The sequence below is a fragment of the Pelophylax lessonae genome (assembly GCF_965119305.1).
Source record: "Pelophylax lessonae genome assembly, chromosome: 13".
In the NCBI taxonomy this organism is placed as follows: Eukaryota; Metazoa; Chordata; class Amphibia; order Anura; family Ranidae; genus Pelophylax; species Pelophylax lessonae.
In genome coordinates, this window is record NC_138780.1 from 111,305,685 (window position 1) to 111,328,040 (window position 22,356).

Genomic DNA, 22,356 nt, shown 5'->3' on the forward strand with positions numbered 1-22,356 from the left:
CCCCAAAAGGATTGTCTTCTCTGCACCCCACAAAGATTGTGTTCACTGTACCCCACAAAGGTTTTGTTCACTGCACCCCACAAAGATTGTGTTCACTGTACCCCACAAAGGTTTTGTTCACTGCACCCCACAAAGATTGTGTTCACTGTACCCCACAAAGATTGTGTTCACTGTACCCCACAAAGGTTTTGTTCACTGCACCCCACAAAGATTGTGTTCACTGTACCCCACAAAGGTTGTGTTCACTGCACCCCACAAAGATTGTGTTCACTGCACCCCACAAAGATTGTGTTCACTGTACCCCACAAAGGTTTTGTTCACTGCACCCCACAAAGGTTTTGTTCACTGCACCCCACAAAGATTGTGTTCACTGTACCCCACAAAGATTGTGTTCACTGCACTCCAAAAGGATTGTCTTCACTGCACCCCACAAAGATTGTGTTCACTGTACCCCACAAAGGTTTTGTTCACTGCACCCCACAAAGATTGTGTTCACTGTACCCCCCAAAGATTTTGTTCACTGCACCCCACAAGGATTGTCTTCACTGCACCCCACAAGGATTGTCTTCACTGCACTCCACAAAGATTGTGTTCACTGTACCCCACAAAGATTGTGTTCACTGCACTCCAAAAGGATTGTCTTCACTGCACCCCACAAAGATTGTGTTCACTGCATCCCACAAAGATTGTGTTCACTGCACCCCACAAAGATTGTGTTCACTGTACCCCCCAAAGATTTTGTTCACTGCACCCCACAAGGATTGTCTTCACTGCACCCCACAAGGATTGTCTTCACTGCACCCCACAAAGGTTTTGTTCACTGCACCCCACAAAGATTGTGTTCACTGCACCCCACAAAGATTGTGTTCACTGTACCCCACAAAGATTGTGTTCACTGCACCCCAAAAGGATTGTCTTCTCTGCACCCCACAAAGATTGTGTTCACTGTACCCCACAAAGGTTTTGTTCACTGCACCCCACAAAGATTGTGTTCACTGTACCCCACAAAGGTTTTGTTCACTGCACCCCACAAAGATTGTGTTCACTGTACCCCACAAAGATTGTGTTCACTGTACTCCACAAAGGTTTTGTTCACTGCACCCCACAAAGATTGTGTTCACTGTACCCCACAAAGGTTGTGTTCACTGCACCCCACAAAGATTGTGTTCACTGCACCCCACAAAGATTGTGTTCACTGTACCCCACAAAGGTTTTGTTCACTGTACCCCACAAAGGTTTTGTTCACTGCACCCCACAAAGGTTTTGTTCACTGCACCCCACAAAGATTGTGTTCACTGTACCCCACAAAGATTGTGTTCACTGCACTCCAAAAGGATTGTCTTCACTGCACCCCACAAAGATTGTGTTCACTGTACCCCACAAAGGTTTTGTTCACTGCACCCCACAAAGATTGTGTTCACTGTACCCCCCAAAGATTTTGTTCACTGCACCCCACAAGGATTGTCTTCACTGCACCCCACAAGGATTGTCTTCACTGCACCCCACAAAGATTGTGTTCACTGTACCCCACAAAGATTGTGTTCACTGCACTCCAAAAGGATTGTCTTCACTGCACCCCACAAAGATTGTGTTCACTGCACCCCACAAAGATTGTGTTCACTGCACCCCACAAAGATTGTGTTCACTGTACCCCCCAAAGATTTTGTTCACTGCACCCCACAAGGATTGTCTTCACTGCACCCCACAAGGATTGTCTTCACTGCACCCCACAACGATTGTGTTCACTGTACCCCACAAAGATTTTGTTCACTGCACCCCACAAAGATTGTGTTCACTGTACCCCACAAAGATTTTGTTCACTGCACTCCAAAAGGATTGTCTTCACTGCACCCCACAAAGATTGTGTTCACTGTACCCCACAAAGGTTTTGTTCACTGCACCCCACAAAGATTGTGTTCACTGTACCCCACAAAGGTTTTGTTCACTGCACCCCACAAAGATTGTGTTCACTGTACCCCACAAAGATTGTGTTCACTGTACCCCACAAAGGTTTTGTTCACTGCACCCCACAAAGATTGTGTTCACTGTACCCCACAAAGGTTGTGTTCACTGCACCCCACAAAGGTTTTGTTCACTGCACCCCACAAAGATTGTGTTCACTGCACCCCACAAAGATTGTGTTCACTGTACCCCACAAAGATTGTGTTCACTGCACCCCACAAAGATTGTGTTCACTGTACCCCACAAAGGTTTTGTTCACTGCACCCCACAAAGATTGTGTTCACTGTACCCCACAAAGGTTTTGTTCACTGCACCCCACAAAGATTGTGTTCACTGCACCCCACAAGGATTGTCTTCACTGCACCCCACAAGGATTGTCTTCACTGCACCCCACAAAGATTGTGTTCACTGTAATTCACAAAGATTTTGTTCACTGCACCCCACAAAGATTGTGTTCACTGTACCCCACAAAGATTTTGTTCACTGCACTCCAAAAGGATTGTCTTCACTGCACCCCACAAAGATTGTGTTCACTGTACCCCACAAAGGTTTTGTTCACTGCACCCCACAAAGATTGTGTTCACTGTACCCCACAAAGGTTTTGTTCACTGCACCCCACAAAGATTGTGTTCACTGTACCCCACAAAGATTGTGTTCACTGTACCCCACAAAGGTTTTGTTCACTGCACCCCACAAAGATTGTGTTCACTGTACCCCACAAAGGTTGTGTTCACTGCACCCCACAAAGGTTTTGTTCACTGCACCCCACAAAGATTGTGTTCACTGCACCCCACAAAGATTGTGTTCACTGTACCCCACAAAGGTTTTGTTCACTGCACCCCACAAAGATTGTGTTCACTGTACCCCACAAAGATTGTGTTCACTGCACTCCAAAAGGATTGTCTTCACTGCACCCCACAAAGATTGTGTTCACTGTACCCCACAAAGGTTTTGTTCACTGCACCCCACAAAGATTGTGTTCACTGTACCCCACAAAGGTTTTGTTCACTGCACCCCACAAAGATTGTGTTCACTGTACCCCCCAAAGATTTTGTTTACTGCACCCCACAAGGATTGTCTTCACTGCACCCCACAAGGATTGTCTTCACTGCACCCCACAAGGATTGTCTTCACTGCACCCCACAAAGATTGTGTTCACTGCACCCCACAAAGGTTTTGTTCACTGCACCCCACAAAGATTGTGTTCACTGTACCCCCCCAAAGATTTTGTTCACTGCACCCCACAAGGATTGTCTTCTCTGCACCCCACAAAGATTGTGTTCACTGTACCCCCCAAAGATTTTGTTCACTGCACCCCACAAGGATTGTCTTCACTGCACCCCACAAGGATTGTCTTCACTGCACCCCACAAAGATTGTGTTCACTGTACCCCCACAAAGGTTTTGTTCACTGCACCCCACAAAGATTTTTTTTCACTGCACTCCAAAAGGATTGTGTTCACTGCACCCCAAAAAGATTGTGTTCACTGCAGCCCACACACAGAAAAATGGATGTGGATCACTGACACCTGCCTATCTCCTATCCCACACCACACAGCAATATCGATTGTAGTTTGTAGAACACACTTTCCCTAAAATTCAGCAGACTCTGTCCCTAACAGGATTGAGAAGAGATCGTAGATCAGGAGAACTAAGTGCAGACCCCACCCCACACAGCAATATCGATTGTAGTTTGTAGAACACACTGACCCTATAATTCAGCAGACTCTATCCCTAAAATGCCTACAACTCGCCCTGCCTAAACACTCCGACCTGTCCCTCAATTCTATCCGGACACAAATGGTTTTTTCCTGCCTATCTTTCCCTAATCAGCAGCCAGCACGTTGATGTGTGCTCTGTCCCTGATCTAAGCAGCATAATGACGCTGCTGCGGCTGCCTCGAACTTATAAAGACTTGGTCACATGCTTCAGACGGCCAATCACAGCTACTGAGACATTTGCAGGCATGGCTGGGATGGCTTAAGGCACACCAGTTAAACGATTGTTGATTGGCTGTTGAAAGCCCGCCATGAAAAGAGCGCCAAAGCATGCAAAACCCGGAAATAAAACGACCGAACACGGATTTTTACCCGAATATACAGTAAAGTGTCCGTGTTCGTGTTCGGGTAACAAAAATCCAATTATTCGGTACGAACACGAATAATACAGTCCGTGTTCGCTCAACACTAGTCCCTATAAATTTTTTTTTTCTTCTGACTCAAACAGCACAATTGCTGTATTTCTAACTACACTGACAATCTTTCTGTAAGCTGACTGCTCTTCTGCTGATATGGAGCTTTACAAGCAATCGGCTATGCAGCAAACGTTGTGTAACAAAGCAGGAGTAACACAAATGCTTCCACTCTCTTCCACAGCCTCTGTATTACAGTGCTAGAGGTTAGGCGGGGCTATGTTATATACTGGGGGGCGTATTCACTCCTGATTGGCCTCTGGTCCCCGTAGTAACTCAATCACGTTCCTAGCAGACTCCTGCCCCCTCATTGGCTTTTACTGACGTTTCTGGGCCAATCACTGGCTTTTAAAGCCCACTTCCTGTCTCATTGCATTTTGGGCGGTTCTGGTGACCGAATTCCGAACTTTTACCGCAAAAAGTTTGGAATTCGACCGAATTTCAAACACCCAATGTTCGGGTCGATCCGATGGTCGACCCGAACCGTTCGATCATCCCTATTCCTCAATAGTCAATGGTTGGTTTAGTTTCTGTAATTTCTCTCCTGATATGCGGTTAGGGCTATACTTTTAGAGAAATTCTGAAATGAGTTCCTGTCTAGATGTCTGGGTGGGATCAGTAGGTGATTGCTGTGCAATATTGTATAGGGCAGAGCAATATTGTATGAATTGTCCAGCTATTTCATCGGTCGAGGCTAGGAGGTGACAGAGGTAAAGAAGAGTTAGTCAGGTTAAGGCTTGACAGCAGTGTTGATCACAAATGTGTGACACTCCACATTAAAAGTAGTAAAAACCACAGTACAGTAGATTAATAATCATTAATCACTGTGGTCTGGCTGTTGTGGGGCAAGTAGGCAGGCTCAGCCTGGCACCTGTTCTGTCCTTGTGTTTCAGTGCTGTTTTTAACCCTTGACTGGCTGTTTTAAAGTGATAATTAATCTACTGTGGTTTTTACTAATTTTGATGTGAAGTGTCACACATTTGTGATCAACATTGCTGGAAAGCCTTAACCTGAAGTGCTCTTCTTTGTCTCTGTTGCCTTATTGATACTACTCTCATCCCAGGAGTTTTAAAGGAGCAGCTGTGGATTTGTATAGGCTTCAAACCTATTTGCATTATTACTGGGTGCCTGTGTTCATTTTCTGTGGTTTGAGGCTAGGCCTGTCGATGATTTAATGTGGTATATTGTATATACAGCTTTTTTGGACTGAGGGACCCTTGCTTGTAACTTGCCACTTTTGTTGCTATGTTCGTAGAACAGTCTTTTGGAGAGTAGATATTTGTGTCTTATAATCTGATCTAGAGTAGTGAGAAGTTCTTTTCTCACCGATAGTAAACCGTTAAGTACTTGGGTCGCTTGTGATTTTTTTGTGGGCTGTTAGGGTGCTAAGGTGTGCCTTCCTCTCTTTTTGTTTTTGTGCGGCTAGTGCAAAAAATTCCCCTCTGATGACACATTTGTGTGTTCCCCAGATTAAAATAGGGGATATGTCTGGCTCCGTGTTTTCTTCAAAATATTGACGTAAGCATTAATGGAGTTTTGTAAGGTGTGCTTTGTTTGTGAGAAGAGAGGCGACTAGACAACACTGTACAGTGCCACAGGGGGAGCCAATCCGTGGGTCCGGCGGTCCCGATCACACCCTGTAGAGACAGAACGGCATTCCGCTGTTCTGTCAGTAATGAACACAGGGATCCTGTGTTCCTCTAATTTAGGAATACAGGTCTCTGTGTTTTTTCAGCAAGCCCACCCCCACACAGTTAGAAAGCACCCCCTAGGGACACATTTAAACCTTTTATCGCCCCTGGTGTTAACCCCTTCCTTGCCAGTGTCATTAGTACAGTAACAGTGCATATGTTTAGCACTGATTACTGTAGTAATGTCACTGGTCCCCCCAAAAGTGTCAAAAATGTCAGTTAGGGGTCCGATCTGTCTGCTTCAATATCACAGTCCTGCTAAAAATTGCTGATCGCCGCCATTACTAGTAAAAAAAAATAAAAATAAAATAAAAATGACATAAATCTTTCCCCTAGTTTGTAGATGTGATAACTTTTGCGCAAACCAATCAATATACACTCATTGGGATTTTTTTTTACCAAAAATATGTAGCAGAATACATATTGACATCAAATTATGAAGAAATTAGATTTTTACATTTTTTTTTTATTGGGATTTTTTTATAGCAGAAAGTAAAAAATATTGTTTTTTTTTTTAGAAATGTCGCTCTTTTTTTGTTTATATCGCACAAAATAAAAGAGGTGATCAAATACCACCAAAAGAAAGCTCTATTTGTGGGGAAAAAAGTCATACAATTTATTAGGGTACAGCATCGCACAACCATGAAATTGCCAGTTAAAATAACAGTGCTGTATCTCAAAAAATTGCCTGGTCATTAAGGGGGTAAAACCTTCCGGTCCACAAGTGGTTAATTGCATCAAATTGTATGCTATGTATTATTTTCAATTTTACTGTATATAAAGGAAGAAAACAAAAAATAATCTTATAGGTAAGAGAAAATTATAGAGAAAAACAGAAGTGGGGTACTTCAGTATTAGACTTATATAAGCACTTATATGCAGTTGGTGTATTTTTATAAATAAATCATGGTTCCCATTTAAGGTCAAAAAGTTTCTTTGTGTTATTTACTGAACAATGAATATATTCCATTAATGGAATAATTACATATGTTTCCTTCCAGTAGAGAGGTATCGTCCAGTGTGTGGCAACACATATAGTGTGAATCAGTTGTGTAAGAAGTGGAAGTAATATCCCTACCTAGCAATTTGTTGATGAGGGCACAGACTTTTTTCCATATAGGAGATAGCTTGTCACAATACCAGAAGGTGTGGAAGAAGGTACCTGGGAAAGAGTTTCACAGCTGTCTCCCTTATTATCAGAGATTTGGTGCTTCTTCTTAGATTTGTCCACATGGAGGACCAATCAGAGGTTGACAGTTGGATATTAAGTTCTGCTTCCCATTTATGCATATATGAAAGTTTATCTGTCAGATTGGGATTATTTAGATCATTATATATTATTGAGATAAGACTCTTGCCTCTAGGGCTTGTGAAACAAGTATAGTTGGGGGAGATCCAGAGTGCATAAGATAATGTGTCTCAAAAAATGATTTTAAGTGGTGATAGTTTTGTTATTCCATGAGAGGGATATTTTTGGAGTTTTGTAAAGAATTAAAAGAAGTACATTTTCCACCATTACAAAAGTCTGATAGTTTGGTGATGTCGTTGTCTATCCACCACTGAAAACAACTTGGAGAAAAATAGGCTAATCTGAATCTTGTATCCCCCAAAAATGAAGAGACCAGCGGCCAGTCCCTCTTGCATTTATTCCAGAGTTTTATGGAGTAAGAGACAGAGTTGCATGAGGAAATAGAGCAGAAAGATACATCACTGGACCACAATATACCTGGAAGGTAGTGAGGTTGAATGGAATTTCTTTCAAATACTAACCATGAAATTATAGAGTTAGGGATGTTCCATTGTGCAATTTGAGTAATTCTACTGGTAATAAAATACAACCAAAATTGAGGTAAACCTAGACTTCCTGACCTGTGCGACTGATAAAGAATATTTTTTGGAATATCTAGGGGTTTTATTATTCCATATAAATTTATAAACTATGGATTTTATTTTCGATATATACCTTTTGGAAAGTGTGATCAGGAGTGATCTAAAAAGATATAGACGTTTAGGTAGTATATTAATTTTGATTGCAGTGATCTTCCTGAAGAATGACAAATGATATGAAGACCAACTATTGAGAGCATGGCTAATTTCTAGTAATTAAAGGAGGGTAATTATATTGAAATAACAGGTCATATTCGTTTGAGAGTTGAATACCTAGGTAAGGGATTGCATTATTGGACCAAATAAAAAAATAATTATTTTTAAGGTTATCTAATTCAAGGGAGGTAAAGTTAAGTGGTAGTGCAACAGATTTAGAGACATTGATTTTGAGTCCTGGAGATGTTTGCAAATTTGTCTAGGATTTCTAGCAGATTAGAAATAGGGGTTAGTAAGAAAAAGTAAAGCATCATCTGTATATAAACACATTTTAAAATTTAAATGGTGCAGCGCTAATCACAGAAAATTATAATGTAAATAATGAAAATATATAGCGACATGAAAAGTCCATATATAGCACATAGACTCCAGAGGGGAGCAGTCCCCTATTGCCTACTGCCAATAGGGGACTGCTCCGCACAGTCAGACTCATGGCAGATGCTAATGTCATTAGCTCAACCACCTGTCTTCCACACATTGTTGATTGTTGTGATTAATTCACCTATTGTCTACTGTGGGGATGTGTTTTCACTGATAATAATGTGTATTGTACTTCATGCGCTCGATGACGGCAAGTCTGCTGGTTGATTAGCTCAAGTTGATTGAATCACTGTCATCTATTGGTTACTAGTGGGAAAGTAGAATACTGTTTGTGTTGCAGATTTTTGGTCCCTTTGTAAAGTATATTTCAGTCACTTGGTGAAGTAAACCTGGAATTTTATTCCAGCATTCTTTCACGCAGCTGGCTGATTTGCTAGCTAGTACACCCGATGTGATTGAGGTATCTCCTTACCAGATCCCAATGACCACTGAATTATAAATGGTTGACAGAACCAGTATAGCACTCAGGTGATCCAGGGCTAGACTCTTTATCCAAAGCTGGACCAGACAACTCAATCAAAAAACAGGGCAGCAGCTCTTCAATTCTCATCCCCTTTTAAGATGCTTCTTCTGTTAATCTCCACACTCCCAAAATGTATTTTTTTCAATTGTCATAAAACTTATATGTTGTCCCCTTGAAGGCACATCCTGAATCATTACTTCCTGGAACCAAACGATAATGTAATCAGGCACCTGACCTGGTGGGGTATATATTTGGCGTGATATCTGATATCTATGTTCAAGACTGAAGGAAGCGGTACTATCAAAAGCTTTATGGATATCTAATCCCAAGAGCAGTACTTTGCGAGCAAATTTTTCCGCATCTTGTATGATGTTGGTGGCTAGTCTGATGTTATCCCTTATTTGTCGGTTAGGAATAAAGCCGGATTGATTGGGAGATATTAAATTTGGAATAATGGAGGCTAATCTGTCTGAGAGAATCTTACTAAAGATCTTAAGATCATTGTTTATAACAGAAATTGGTCTATAATTTTGCGGCTGGGCCAGATCTTTGTTCGGTTTGGGGAGAAGAGACATGTTCACTAGTACAATTTCTTCCAGAAAGTTATTTCCTTGTAAAATATTATTGAAACTTTGGGTACATTTTGGGATTAGAGAGGAAGAGAATTTTTTGTAAAATATATAAAAGTATATCAATCAGGGCCAGGAGCTGAAGATTTCCTAAGTGATTTAATATCATTCTACATCATCATTAGTGATAAGGAGGTTTAGTATATCTGAATGTGAAAGTGATCATTTTTGAATGGGTATGTCTTCAAACCATTTTTTAGAGGCTCTAGAGACTGTGTTACTGGGAGAAGAAAGAAGTGTAGAGAAAAATGTTTCGAATTTCCTAAGGGTGTGAGTTAGTAAGGCCGGAGCTTGTATTAAGTTTATATATGTGTGGAGGTTAAATGGATTGGTTGAGTTTTCTAGTGAACATTGTATAGGCTGTGTTACCATATAGTAGAAATTTTGCCTTATAATATCTTAATGCTTTTTCTGCATTGGCAAAAAGAATATTATTTATTTCTGTCCTTTTTTGATCAATAGTGTTTCTGATGTTCTGATCATGAATATTATGTGGGTTTTTGTAAAGTTTATCTACTTCTTTTGTCAGAGATTGAATGTAAACCGATCTATTTTCTAAAAAAAGGTGTGTACATAATATCTAGTAGTTAGGAGCCAAATGTATACACTAACAGTGCAAATAATAACACAGAGCAAAGTCCCAATGTATAGCAATTAGTCTGAGGTGCTCAAACTGGTCAAACACAAGTGCAGGATGAAACAATCCGGATAATGAATCCTGTTAAATCAGTCCTTTAAGCTGGTCAGTGAAACTTGCATAACATGCACCATCACCTCACCGTTGTGACCCCCTAGGTATTGCCCACGTAGCTATAGGAGATCAAACATGCGCCAGATATAACTCAGACTGGTTCCAGCTGCTCAAAGATCAGGATGGGTCCTTCTCAGTCCTCAGACACCATGTAACCTCAGACACCATGTAACAAAAGATGTGGACTCATAGTGTAAACTGAATAGCAAATTTAAACGCGCTACACAACGTGTTTATTTATATGTGTATAAAAATTAAAAGTGTAGGTGTGTGCAGCTGCTGCAAACACTAAGAAAATCTTAGGGAAGATAATTATAAAACAAAATTATGCAGCGCTAGCATCAATATTAATAGTTAGGTGAAAAAATATAAACCATACAATTAAATAGACTCAAATATTCTATGCATAAAGTGCTCAAGTGCTATAAATTATCAAATATATCCAAGTGAACAATAAACAATAAATATCAAGTGCATATAAAAGTCCTTGTATTGTGATCCAGATAAGGTGCTGAAGTGCCAAGATAAATAAAGGTGCTTTCAAAGTGATAAGGTGCCCCTCTCGGTTCCCCACTCACCAAATTGCCAATGTATAAAGACCTTTGTATGATATTGCACAATAGCCCAGGATCTTTAGGGAACTTCTCCAATATGACCTCCGATATTGTATGGGTCCGCTTCCGCTTCCACCATTAAATGAAAAAAAGGCCGTACATGGTGAAGTAAGTAAGACTAGTTTAGTTTATTTCTCCAAAAAGTCAAGTGAATACTTACAAGCGTAAATTATGATAAGGCATGTACAATAAAACTCGTGTTTCGCCGCTCTCGGCGTGCGTTCCACGAGCAGGAAGTTCCTGACCGGAAGTGACGTTCCGTCTGGTCCGCAACCGGAAGTACGTCAACGCGTTTCGGCGTCAATTACAGCGTCTTCAAAGACATCACTTCCTGTTAGCGGAGACTTTTTAATATTGTTTTATAATTATCATAGTGTAAACTGTACACACCAGTTTTATTCAACCATAAAATCCAAAATATATGCACTCACAATGTAAAAAACAAATGATAGCGTTACTTGATATGTGTAGCTTCCTCACGGCTGTCCGGTCAATTACCGCTCGTACTATCCGCGGCTCGGTACCAGCCAGCCAACTTCCGGGATGCGGGGTATGACGTCAGACGTTCGGGTTGCTAGGGTGACCGCGTGCTCATGCCCTGATAATCACAACAGAGATACTGGACCTCTTATCACTGGAGGCCAGTAGCACTTTTGGCTGATTGCCCCGCCAGGGCCTTGTGCTGTTATTCCTATGGGTTCTCAATACACCATACACTCCAAGCATCCAATTCGATTTTCGTGTACCAATGCTCGCACTCTTCTCTCTTCCACTGCTGGCTATAGTCCGTTTATTTGTATATCTGCTGTCTTCAGCTTTCTTCACTTGTGGCTGCCAATAGGAAGGATGACCACTGATGACGTTGGCGACGTGCTGACGAAATGCGTCGGGACATGAGATCGTAACAGCGGAATTTCCGGTTTAATGACCCCTGATGACGTTGGCGACGTGCTGACGAAACGAGTCAGAACGTGCGATCGTAACAGCGGAAGTTCCGGTTTGAGGTGGAACGCAGGTGGAACGCGGAAGCAGTGTCTCCATCGCCTGAAACCGCGATCTCCTTGATAATGGCTTATTGAAACATGACTGTAGTAAGTGCAACTTTAATTCAATAAATTGTTCACTGTGTGATACTACGCCATGAGAGCCCCTCTTTCTTTTCTCTACATATCTTCAGTCCCAATGAATTAAAAAAAACGGGAATAAATACTCATTATACACTCACATACATCATATTTAAAGGGAGAGTGACCCATTTAAAAATCCACTGTGTATACCTAAACACGGAAGGAAATTTATGGATTATCGTCCCATTTTGATCAGTGGAGAGAAATCACCGCTTATGTGACTCCCTATAATCAAGGGGTCCGATATATCTGGTAAGCAGTCATTTTTGCACTCACTGGGTGAAGGAGTGAAGGTGAAGGTGAAGTGTATCTCTACTATGAAGCTTCAGGATACTCACCAGCTGGCTTGAGATTGAGATATCTCTTGCTGGCCCTTTTGCACTAGAGACTTTAATAGTTTAACTTATATGCACTATTTCACCTCTTGCACGGATTTTACTTTGTATGGTATATAAATCACAATTTTAAATATAATTGAAATTCAACTAGCACTTATACTGTATATATTTAATTAATTTATGTATGTGATTTGGTTGAGTGCTGTACCCCCCTCATAGGCTTCATGACTGAGTGATTGTCATTAATTGTGTGACAGTGCTGAAAAACTAAAAATGGTCGGGGCAGAGAGGGGGTGATAGTGTCCGGTATTGAGGTGGCTAAAATGTAATACATTCATGAATTGGTTGGCACTGTAGTCCGTAGATTAGCATCCCTCAAAACAATGCCCTGTACTGAGAGTTCCCAGGTGTAAACCCTGCTGTCACTGACAGCTCTTGATCTCTACTCGTTCCTTATTATGTGATTACCATCAGCTTTATTTACTAAGCTCTAGCACAAGAATATGGATCTTTATTTTAGCCATGTGACTGTAAATTTCAAATCTCAGTGGACTGTATGTACCTGTCACGTTTAAAAAAAAATCCCTTTCCCAGTGTGAAACTCTACAAATTGAGTCTCATGTAAACTATGACATGGTAATCACATTAGGTTTGTTAGTTAATAAAGCTTGAAGGCTGTAGCTCTCAGTGCATTTCTTTCTCTGTACACGACAAATGCATACATTTTTCAAAAAGAAAGTATAGTGTTTATAAAGAAACATTTTTTTTTCTATTACATTTCTGTATATTTTTTTTCTTCTATATGCCTGAACTATTTAGGTGGGCAAATTCGCCATAGAGTTATTCTAAAGTTAAAAAAGTCATATTGACTGGTATGTTTGTACTGAGCATCTGGGACCTCTCATGAAAGGATTAATCAAGAGCAGACCCCTTGGAAGCAAAAACATTAGGGCTCTTGCAAGCAGGCTAGCTGAGCCCATTCAACATCATGCATATTGTATTTCCTTCATCTGCGCCATGCAGGTGCAGTGTACAACCTGTCATTGACCTTAAAAACCGCAAAGTATATGGCACAATCCCTGGTATTAGCATGTGAAGCCCCAATAAATCTCATATAAAAATAAATAGGATATATTTCATATTATAGTTCATAAAGTCCATGGAATCCACAAAGGAGAAGATATATATATCAAGAACGCACTGTATGGGCAGCTCTTTCCAGAGACTTGAAAGGATCTCTGAAAGACAACAAGAACACACAGGGGGTGACTCTAAGTGCAATATTGTATAAAAACTTTAATAGAGCAGCTAAATAAACACTCACACTGGCGTGACATCACTTTCGCATTCCACGGTGGTTACGGAAGCTTTCCCTTCACAGCTGATGAGCAGTCACCGACTTGTACCTTTCTGGTACTGCGAGCGGTGGCTAGCAAACGACCTGGACGATCCTTTAGTTGATGTTATCAGAGAAGCACACTTTTATGGAACGGCGGTACTGTAGAAAACATAAGTACAGCATATGAGTGTATGCAAAAAAAAAAAAGTACAAGGCACAAGCCTCCTTTAGGTCTTGAACATGGGTTCTACGCTACAACCTTCAGATGAGGCCAGTGGCAAACAAAGCTGTTAGGACAGCCCATATAATCCCTCTTGCTCTTTGCAATTCCCAGTTTTTGCTAGTGTCCTTAGTCCTTAGGTGATGGACAGCCTTTCTTCACTGAGAGCAGGTTTCTTGATTATAATTCCGATTATAAAGGAAGATTAAAACTACACTTGGTTACTTTCATGGAGAACTCCTTTCTCCACTTGGCTGCATCAACCCAACTGAAGCAATAGGATTCAGTAGGATTGCAGCTTCTGAACTGGTCACTCCTTAGAAGTGCCTTGAGGAACTGTACCTGGAACGCACCACATGGAAAACACGGGGCTGACCTCTAATTTTGCTTCCACCACTGGACTTTGCATGTGGCGTTCACCCTCTGTTTAGAAGTACAGTGCAGTGTTGTTAGCAGGTGAGTGCTCTCTAAGTCCAGGTGATCCCTATCCTAGTAGTTGCAGTCCTTGAAGAGCCTCTGCATGGAGAAGAGGGTATGCCCTTCCAAAGTGGTCAAAGCAGTAAATCTGCTTGATGTTCCTGATCCTTGGTGTGGTAAGTCTGGGGCGTTGCTCCTTCCCCTGTGGGGTTCTCCCCAGCCTCTTTTGCCCAGTCCATTACCAGCCTGGGGGTAGTTCCTACACATGGGACCTTTGTCTTTGGCACAATGGAGAGGGTAGCAAGAGCACCTTAGACTAGAAGTGGTGTGTTGCAGACCTGCTGTGACACTTTTAAAAAGTTTGTTGCAGCCATTGCCACTTAAAATAGTTGGTTGTCGCAAACCGCATAGGGTGTGCCCCCTTCCACATAGCAAAGAGATTTTGGCACAACTCCTGCAACACATCTGGGCATGCAGTGGCCCATTTGGTTGTATAGTCCCACCTTCTGTATGAGGAACTCAACCCTCCGCCTAGCTCCAGGTGCTATCTTAAGCACATTGCTCTGCTAAAGACAGCACACTACAGTTCCAGTTTGTGGCTCAGGTCTTTGCACCAGCCTTCAATGGGTTAAATCTGTATCAAAGTCTCAGTCATGGGACACAGGGCCGCTGAAAACATTCTGGTCCACAGCAACAGTCTCTGCACTGATCAAGGTTGTATGTACCCCAGTCCTGACCTCAGTATCTGAGGAAAGGGATTTAGGAGTAATTATTTCAGAAGACTTAAAGGTGGGAAGACAATGTAATAGAGCAGCACGAAATGCCAGCAGAATGCTTGGATGTATAGGGAGAGGTATAAGCAGTAGAAAGAGAGAAGTGCTTATGCCGCTGTACAGAACACTGGTGAGACCTCACTTGGAGTATTGTGCGCAGTACTGGAGGCCATATCTCCAGAAGGATATAGATACTCTAGAGAGAGTCCAGAGAAGAGCTACTAAACTAGTACATGGATTGCAGGAAAAAACTTACCAGGAAAGGTTAAAGGACCTTAACATGTATAGCTTGGAAGAAAGAAGAGACAGAGGGGATATGATAGAAACTTTTAAATACATAAAGGGAATCAACTCGGTAAAGGAGGAGAGCATATTTAAAAGAAGAAAAACTACCACAAGAAGACACTGTTTTAAATTAGAGGGGCAAAGGTTTAAAAGTAATATGAGGAAGTATTACTTTACTGAGAGAGTAGTGGATGCATGGAATAACCTTCCTGCAGAAGTGGTAGCTGCAAATACAGTGAAGGAGTTTAAGCATGCATGGGATAGGCATAAGGCTATCCTTCATACAAGATAGGGCCAGGGACTATTCATAGGATTCAGATATATTGGGCAGACTAGATGGGCCAAATGGTTCTTATCTGCCGACACATTCTATGTTTCTATGTTTCTATGAGATCCCCTCATACTCATGTCAGACACCAGACAGAAGGGAAATTGGATGAGGGGGCTCATGACTGATGTCAGCTAGTAAAGAGTCCTAGGGTACTTGGTTGACTAGGGATAACAGACTTCCCATAAAGATTCTTTAATTAAACTTAATTCCCCTATGGCCCCTTTCACATGGGGCATCTGTGCATGCAATTCTGAGGTGTTTTAGTGCAACCAGGAAGCATAGGTCCAGTGCCCGACCCAACTTCCTGCAGCCTTTCGAATTCTATGGCAAGCTAAAATACGTTAAGACTAGACAGGGCTGAACTCTGTGCCAAATGATAGTAGGTAGTCTTGTTCCAGACAAAAGCCACACATCGCTTTGAAAAATTGACTTATTATGGCTTGGGCCAAATGCCATGTTCTAGCCTTGTCTGTTTCACCTTGTTTGGTCCTGTGGTCTCTACAGAAGCCTCCATTTTCATCCTATTCAGGGTATTCTCTTGGTCATCCATTTCCATAAGGTGGTTTTTCTTGTAGCTATGACACCAGTAACATGGTTCCCAGAACTGGCAGCCTTTTCATCATTCTGCCCTCTCTTTGTCCTAACCCAAAGTGGTTTGTCTACATTGTTTAGATGTAGCGAGCACAATGGGAGTTTTATCCCTCAGCTACTGCTTTCATCTGAACCTTAGATGTTTTTCCTGCCTCCGGGCTCTCTTAAGGGCTGTCCTGCCTCTACATTGATTAGGCAGGTTATCACTAGGGCTTATTACTTAAGAGGTATTAGAACTTGTTTCCCCATTAGGGCTCATTCAACTAGTTCAGTTTATTTCTCACCTGGCACCAAGAATATTTTTGTAAGGTTTGTAAGGCTACCCCCTGGTCTTCTGTTCACACATATGTCAAGTTTAAAGTTCATGCCCTTGCTGATGTTCGTTTCTGCTGTAGGGTGCTTCAAAACACTTCTTGAGATAAGCACATTTTTGTTACTGTCTTTCTCACCCCTCAGTTGCATTGCTTGGCAATATCCCAAGGTCAAGATTCTAAGAAGCCAATTTCCTGTACTGTACAAAGAGTACATTGCAAAGAAAAAAAAAATGATTTTTGACTTTCCTGAAAAGTCCTTTTCTTGGAGTACAGTAAACAACACAGACCATGTTCCCCTTTTTTTCTGGCATTGTTCTCTGCTTTCTAAAACACTGAGGATTGCTGGGAGCAAGAAGTTTTTTGGGCTGTCCTAACAACTATTTTTGCCAGTGTCCTGAAGTTGGCAGCATATAATTTTAAGGGAGCCTATGTCTTTTACTGTACTCCATTGGAAGGATTTTACAGGTAAGTAAAAAACCTGTATTATGATAATAACCCTTGTCCTATCTGTATTTGTGAAACACATAGTTGATAAAATTTACTTTGTTTTTTTTTTTGTGTTTCTTTAGCTACACAGTGGATGGAAGTATGGAACTACTCTTGATGAAAATACAAAATCCCACCCTCTGCTGAGACCCTTTAAGACACTAGCTGAAAAGGTAAACATTAAGAGATTCTCTTTAGTTCATAGTGGCTGGTTTCAGTTTTTATGGTTTTGGTAGTAGAAACATCAACACATGTCAATACATGCTTCTTCAATCATGGGTTCTCCTCTTCTATATTCTTAATATTTATCACCTAAATCTGAACATTAACCTATTAAAGTTTGACAGAGGGGCATTTATAGTGTATGTACAGTATGAATATATGTGAAAGTATGTCTTCACATGATGTGCTTTCACGTCTTCGTCTGTGTTTGCAGCATATATATATATATATATATATATATATATATATATATATAATATCCTCTTCTGTGTCTACAGCTTACAGTGGATATAAAAAATCTACACACCCCTGTTAAAATGTCAGGTTTCTGTGATGTAAAAAAATGAGACAAAGATAAATCATTTAACTCAGTTGAACAACAAACTGTAATCTTTTAGGTGGAGGGAAGTAAAAAACTAAAATAATATGGTTGCATAATTGTGCACACCCTTAAACAAATACTTTGTTGAAGCACGTTTTAATTTTATTACAGCACTCAGTCTTTTTGGGTATGAGTTTATAACCTTTTTTCATCTTGACTTGGCAATATTTGCCCACTCTTCTTTGCAAAAACACTCCAAATCTCTCAGATTGCGAGGGCATCTCCTTTGCACAGCCCTTTTTAGATCACCCCACAATTTCAATCAAATTTAGGTCTGGGCTCTGGCTGGGCCATTCCAAAACTTCTTCTGGTGAAGCCATTCCTATGTTGATTTGGATGTATGCTTTGGGTCGTTGTCATGCGGAAGGATGAAGTTCCTCTTCATGTTCAGCTTTCTAGAAGAAGCCTGAAGGTTTTGTGCCAATATTGACTGGTATTTGTACTACTACTATACTGTTCATAATTCCCTCTACCCTGACAATGGCTCCTGTTCCAGCTAAAGAAAAACGGCCCCAAAGCAAGATGCTGCTACCACCATGCTTCACTGTGGGTGTGGTGTTCTTTTGGTGATGTGCAGTGTTGTTTTGCGCCAAACATATCTTTTGAAATTATGGACAAAAAGTTCAACCTTGGTTTCATCAGACAATAACACATTTTCCCACATGCTTTTGGGAGACTTCAGATGAGTTTTTGCAACATTTATCCGGGCTTGGATGTTTTTCTTTGAAGAAAAGGCTTCCATCTTGCCATTCTGTCCCATAGCCTAGACATATGAAGAATACGGGAGATCGTTGTCACATGTACCACACAGCCAGTACTTGCCAGATATTCTTGCAGCTCCTTTAATATTACTGTAGGCCTCTTGGCAGCCTCCCTGACCAGTTTCTTCTTGTCTTTTAATCAATTTTGGAGGAATGTCCAGGTCTTGTTAATGTCACTGTTGTGCCATGTTTTCTTCACTGATGACTATCTTCACTGTATTCCATGGTATATCTAATGCCTTGGAAATTATTTTTAATCCTTCTCTTGTCTGATACCTTTAACAATGAAATCCCTCTGATGCTTTGGAAGCTCTCTTGGCTCCATGGTTTTTGCTGTAGGATGCGACTAAGAAAATGTCAGGAAAGACCTACTAGGACAGCTGATCTTTATTTGGGGTTAATCAGAGGCACTTCAAATGATGACAGGTGTGTACTGACTCCTATTTAACATGAGGTTTAATGTGATTGCTTAATTCTGAACACAGCTACATCCCCAGTTATAAGAGGGTGTGCACACCTATGCAACCACATTGTTTTGTTTTTTTTACCTCTCCTCCCCCAAATAATTTCAATTTGTTTTTCAAATGAGTTGTACAGTTTATACATTTTTACATAACAGAAAACTGACATTTTAACAGATGTGTGTATACATTTTATATCCATTATAATATATATAAGATTTCCTTTTTGGCTTGATCTGGGAAATATTCTAACACATGTTCTTCAGAAGTTGATCAGAATGTGGATTTTGCTGGAAACCAGAACATCAGTGAAACAAAGGAAAGTAATAGTTTCATATTAATAATTTATTTATGTATCAGAAAAAAAATGCATTAAGCTGTTTGCAATAACTTTAGGCTTGCTTAATATACATAACATAATGGTTTATTAGTATACTTACACAGGGCAGAAGACTTTATTCCAGCCCGCATGTGACAGAGCTGAGTGCCTGAGCAGCCAGTTAACGTGCTCAAGTTTTGTTGTGGGAGGAAGGGGAGTCTCATGCTCCTAGATACCTAGAAGTACTGGGTATTCTTCTTCACTGGTTAAAGCACAAGTTAGTGTTAAAGAGGCTTTCCTTAATTTTCTTTTGCAGTCTTTATAATATGTTCTTTTTAAAATTGTCCATGTAACAGTTACCCTGTTCAGTACAAAATCTGCTAGCAGTAAATACGGAGGTTATAATTTACAGTTTAGAGTGATCTCCAAGCAGTATTAAAGTGTTTCTAAACCCAGAACCTCCATTCACTATATCTGGCCTCCCACAGTACACAGAACATGGAGATTCAATTTGTTTAGTATTATTAATGAATAAATACCTTTTCTCATTAGCAGTATATAGCAACCTTGTGACTTGTATCAGTTCCTAGTAAAGCTTGTAGGAGGAGTTTTCATTCTCTCATGATCCTCTGTCTGGACTTGTCTGGACAGTACTGATTGGCCCTGGACTGATCACATAAACTCTCCCAAGAAAAAAAAAAAACTCTCTAGAAATAGATACCAAACTAAGCATGTGCAGCCTGTCCCCTGGTTAATTTTTGGAGACAGTGAAAGAAGAGGAGGATCAGAGAGACATATTCAAAGAGCCTTTATACACAATGCGGAGGATTAACCCCATAAGTTCCACAGTGAGTATAACAAGCATGCTTTACTGCATATAGAGATTTTACTGTTGTGGGTTTCGTAACATTTTAAACCCAAAATCGAAAATGTAATTGATTGCAGCTTTACTAATAAAAAGATGTGGTACAGTACTGTAGCTGCATTTTGTGGCTTTTTTCCCTCTGTTTTTACCTGGTGGTTTCGCCAAGAACACATCCCCCTGTATTAGAGTGCCCCCACTCTTAATGAATGAGCACAAGGGGGCACATTTGTACAGCAACATTGTCAGTCTGGGGGAAGGAAGATTTAAATGCACTAGCAGATTTAAATACACTAATAAGTTGAAGCCAAACTCCAGCTAATACGTTATTAGCAGCTTCGGCAGTTTTTACCTGTTGGGATAAAGCTTTTACATAAATTAATAAAAGCTGATTATTGTAAGCACCCATGCCAGTGTTAAATGGTTTACCTCATTTCTGTAACTGATACTGTATAGCTGCAAGAGAGCTTGTTCTTTTGAAAAACAACCGACTTACTGGTTGGGTTAGGGTTACCAGATAAAAACTGAATAAATAAAGCCTAAAAAAGAAAACGAATGCTGCCATCCTATAAAAAATTAATAAGCTGTGATTTAACAAATGTTTGCATTTGGGTTTAATACCAATTTAACATATTCCCAACTACACAGTTCTTTTCTGGAATTCAGTACATTTAATTTAGTGAAAATTGTGGTTAAACAAGTTGCTGTGGTGGCAGGCTTTGTTTTTAATGTATATATTAGGCTGGAGCTATGTTAGTCAGAACAAGTGTTTAATAGTAAAAGCTGTCATGCATGGGGACACTAGGATAATGTGTTGGTATTGCATTTCATTCCTTTACCTATCAATTTTACAACTCCTAAAGTTTTGCTTTGGGATACTAGACTAGTCAATCTGAATAAGAGCAGTTGCATAAATCCAATTTGTAGTGAAATTCTGAGGTCAATAGCTTGTTTGCCTTGTATAATTCTGGTGATTTGGAGCAGAGGGAATTGTAATTTCTGAATGTCTGAGTGCTGATTCAGGAATGTTTGTCACTGACCAGCATTTTAAATTGCCTTTGCATGAGAAGCTGTTGTTAGTGTTAACCATTATGCGTGGGACTTCATTTCAGCTTCTGTTGAAAATCCTTTAGGGTAGAGGAGGTTTCAGATGCAGGATTCTGTAAGGAAAACACCTTGGTGTGTAGGTTTGACAGTGATGCAATGCGACAGGTCTTTATATGCAGGAAAAGGAAAGCATCCATTGTGCCCTTCAGCATTTTACCGAAAGCAGAACATATGCAGGTGTTATAGGTATAATTCATGAGCAATATTCTTTATGAGCAGGTTGAAATCCAGTGGCGGCTGGTGAAGTTTTAAGATGGGGGGGCGCAAGACCCCGCCCTTCCATTTTGACCCCTCCCATTTCTCAGAAGCCACTCCCCTTATAGACTCCACCCATTTTGTCCCCTGTATTTTGCTTGCGTGAACCAATTCTCCCAATATATCACATATTAAGGGGTCTCTCAGTACTAGTATATCCCATAATAGGGAACAGGGGTCCTATTATGGGATATACTGTGAGAGACACCCTATTATGGGATACATGGACTGAGAGTGGCACAAACCCCACAGTACAGACCCCCCCAAGCACAAACAACTCAAGCACAAACCTCACAGTACATGCCCTCTAGCATAAACCCCACAGTACAGGTCCCTAGCACAAACCCCACAGTACATGCCCCCTTCAATATAGTGACCAGTATAAATGCCCCCTTTCAATGTAGTGACCAGCATACATGTCCCCAATGCAGTGACCAGTATACATGTCCCCAATGCAGAGCTATGCGTGCGTGCCTCCAATGCAGTGACCACCAGTATACATGTCCCCAATGCAGAGATATGCGTGCGTGCCTCCAATGCAGTGACCACCAGTGTATATGTCCCCCAATGCAGAGCTATGCGTGCGTGCCTCCAGTGCAGCCAGTATACATGTCCCCAATGCAGAGCTATGCGTGCGTGCCTCCAGTGCAGCCAGTATACATGTCCCCAATGCAGAGCTATGCATGCGTGCCTCCAGTGCAGCCAGTATACATGTCCCCAATGCAGAGCTATGCATGCGATGCGTGCCTCCAGTGCAGTCAGTATACATGTTCCCCAATGCAGAGCTATGTATGCGTGCCTCCAGTGCAGCCAGTATACATGTCCCCAATGCAGAGCTATGCGTGCGTGCCTCCAGTGCAGCCAGTATACATGTCCCCAATGCAGAGCTATGCGTGCGTGCCTCCAGTGCAGCCAGTATACATGTCCCCAATGCAGAGCTATGCATGCGTGCCTCCAGTGCAGCTATTATACATGTCCCTAA

The 22,356-nt window shown here is 41.1% G+C and overlaps 1 protein-coding gene across 7 annotated transcripts in view; it reads left to right on the forward strand.

Annotated features, from left to right (window-relative positions):
- LOC309569543 (ryanodine receptor 3) overlaps window positions 1–22,356 on the forward strand; it is a 1,308,933-nt gene that overhangs the window by 770,303 nt on the left and 516,274 nt on the right. For all 7 annotated transcript variants that reach the window (XM_082275412.1, XM_082275411.1, XM_082275414.1 and 4 more), the window contains one exon: window positions 17,089–17,178. In XM_082275412.1, coding sequence (XP_082131538.1) covers window positions 17,089–17,178 — 90 coding nt within the window. The remainder of the gene's footprint in view (window positions 1–17,088; window positions 17,179–22,356) is intronic.